At 59.7% G+C, this 2,551-nt stretch overlaps 1 protein-coding gene across 1 annotated transcript in view; it reads left to right on the top strand.

Annotated features, from left to right (window-relative positions):
- Nucleotides 1-557: 557 nt before the first annotated feature.
- PRDM12 (PR domain containing 12) overlaps nucleotides 558-2,551 on the top strand; it is a gene marked incomplete at its 5' end in the record, with an annotated part of 5,933 nt that continues 3,939 nt past the window's right edge. Inside the window, one exon of the mRNA XM_009695745.1 lies at nucleotides 558-713. Coding sequence (XP_009694047.1) covers nucleotides 558-713 — 156 coding nt within the window. The remainder of the gene's footprint in view (nucleotides 714-2,551) is intronic.

Below are 2,551 nucleotides of genomic sequence, written 5' to 3'. Positions count from 1 at the left end.
GTTTGGTTTTGTTTCACTGAGTGTCAGACTTGCACTTCTTAATTAATATTAAATATTATTATAGTTTTATGCCTAATAGAAACTTGCCTCACCTTTCCTGCCACCCTCCAAAGCATCTTCCCCCGAGGGCCAGGTCTGGCAGGCACCTTCCCCCTCCACCCAGGGGTGCCCGGGCTCCTGCGGGCAGCTGCAGGATGCTGAACAGCCCCTCTGGGGCTGAGCTGCTGGTGGGGCTCTGCCGAGAAGGGGGATTGAGGCAGGGAGCTGGGTTACCCGGGTGGTCACGGGCCGGTGGGGCCAGCCGTGCCCGCCCAGCGAGAGCAGGGCACCCTCCCTCAGCCCTGCTGCGGATGCGTGGTCCAGCACCATGAGCGGGAAGGGTTCGGGCATCTCCCAGACGTAGGTAGCAGCTCCTGGCTGCCTGCAGGGTCTCAGCTCCGAGGCCGAGCTGGCTTCGAGCTTGTCCCCGGCTGGGGATTTTTTCCTAGAGGCAGGAGGTGGAGGGGCTCGGTCCCTTCTGGGCAGCATCGCTACCAACTGTTCTTTCCCACTCGCAGGTCTTCAACGAAGACGGCACGGTGCGGTACTTCATCGATGCCAGCCAGGAGGACCACCGGAGCTGGATGACCTACATCAAATGTGCGCGGAACGAGCAGGAGCAGAACCTGGAGGTGGTCCAGATCGGGAACAGCATCTTCTACAAGGCCATTGAGGTAAGCGGGGCCGGGAAGCAGCCAGGCAGCCGCAGGAGGGGAGCAGGGCGCTGGGACCCCCCACCCCACAGACTCTCCCTCATTCTTTGGGCCATTACTGGCGCATCTGTGGGAGCACAGGGTGGCTTTGCTGTCCTGGCACCCAGATCCCCCGGGAAAGGCCATTGCAAGGGGTTCAGGGAGGCCCTTCTCCTCCCTGTCCCCTTTCGGTGGGCTTGTGGAGTGACGAGCTGAGCAGAGGGAAAGCAAACGCTGCCCAAGCTTGTTTAGGGATGCAAAGCATGAGAAGGGCTGCAAACCTGGACCAGCCGGGGCTTTGGGCAGGAGTGGGGTTTGATGCTGTCTCGAAAAACGGGATTTTGTGTAGAACCTGCTTCTCTGTAGCAGGGGAAAGTTTTTGGGTTTTTTTGTGAAACCCAGGGTGCTGAGTGCAGGCTGCGCCTGACTCTGCACAGCTTTCGCCCAGGGGGTCACAAGCAGATCTGGCTGTAAACAGCGTGAGAGGAGGATTGGGGCTGCCGGAGCCCGGCACGGAGCCACAGAGTGGGCAGGGTGCGGCGCTGGCACAGCCGTGCCTCATGCTGTCTGAAGTGAGGCTGTGGGGAAGGGACTCATCCTGCCTGGCTCATCTGTGTGCTCCCATACAAAGCGCCGGTGGGTGTTGGCCCTGCGGGGCAACAGGGGCAGGTGCTGGGTCCCAGGGATGTCCCAGGGCACAGGCTGCCATGCCGCGGGGTGCAGGCTTGGGGTACCTCCATCCCACAGCTCCCCACAGGAGATGCTGGAATGGAGTTGGGTGTCTGGGTCCCCAACATTGTTGATGCCACACGTGTGTAAGTCACGCAGTGCCAGCAGCGTGATGGCAGGGACCAGCCCTGCTTGTGTACAGCGTCCTCACGACCCAATGCTGTTGCCGGTGGAGGAAAGTCGTAGCTCGGGGAGGTGTCCCTGTACAGCTGCTTCAGCTTAGAGTTGCAAGAGGGAACGTCTCCCATTCCACCCCAGACCAGCGCTGCGGGACTGTCCCTCTCCAGCATCAGGTCCAGAGTCTCCCACGCTCAGGAGCGTGGGCTCCTGCGGCTGCTCGCAGCTGGGAGAGGGTCTTAGCTGGGAAAGAGCGCGAGTTCCCGCTGGTTCTGTGGGCAAGGGCAGCTCCCCGGATCTATCTGGGCTCCTGCACTGGCTTACGGAGGAGCAGATGCTCAAATGCTCCATGGCCCAATCCTGCATTGAGCCAGCATCAGGGCTGGGTTTCGAATCGCTGCAGTGGGATGGGAAAGGCGAGCAGGTGGGTAAGAAGAGAACAGGTATTTCCTTCTCTTGGGGAAGGGTCCTGTGTGCTTTCGGGGCTCTGCTGCCTTTCCTCGTGCGGCGCTGCGAGCAAAAGCCCCGAGCGCTTCTGTGCCGACCTCCCCATCCTGGACACCCCTCCGTAGGCTCCAGCTGTACCCTCCTTTAAGACCTGATATTCTTGTGGGCAGCTGTGCCTGTTGTGACAGAGGCTTAATTGCTTTTTACTACTGTTCTTAAATTATGCAAAGTAAAATAATTCCAGGTAGCCATGGTGTAATGAGGAATACAGCCGTGTCTCTCGCACCTTGTGCGTGCACGGACGATGAGGCAGGTGAGCTGATACTTGGGGAGGTGTCTGCAGAGGCCCCATATAGTCACGGTCAACCTGCAGGCTTGCTCCTGGGGCTGAAGCAGCAAGTAGCGGAGCAGGATGAGTTTAATTCCCTCGGCAGAGCGGCAAAGTTGAAGTGTTGAGAGGGCTGAACGCTGAGTGATGAGAAGGTGAATGTGGGGGTGAGGGGTGCGTGCTGTCACGCTGCGGTGTG

This window comes from Cariama cristata, unplaced genomic scaffold, assembly GCF_000690535.1.
Source record: "Cariama cristata isolate BGI_N322 unplaced genomic scaffold, ASM69053v1 scaffold25362, whole genome shotgun sequence".
In the NCBI taxonomy this organism is placed as follows: domain Eukaryota; kingdom Metazoa; phylum Chordata; class Aves; order Cariamiformes; family Cariamidae; genus Cariama; species Cariama cristata.
This window is presented reverse-complemented; position numbering and strand designations above follow the sequence as displayed.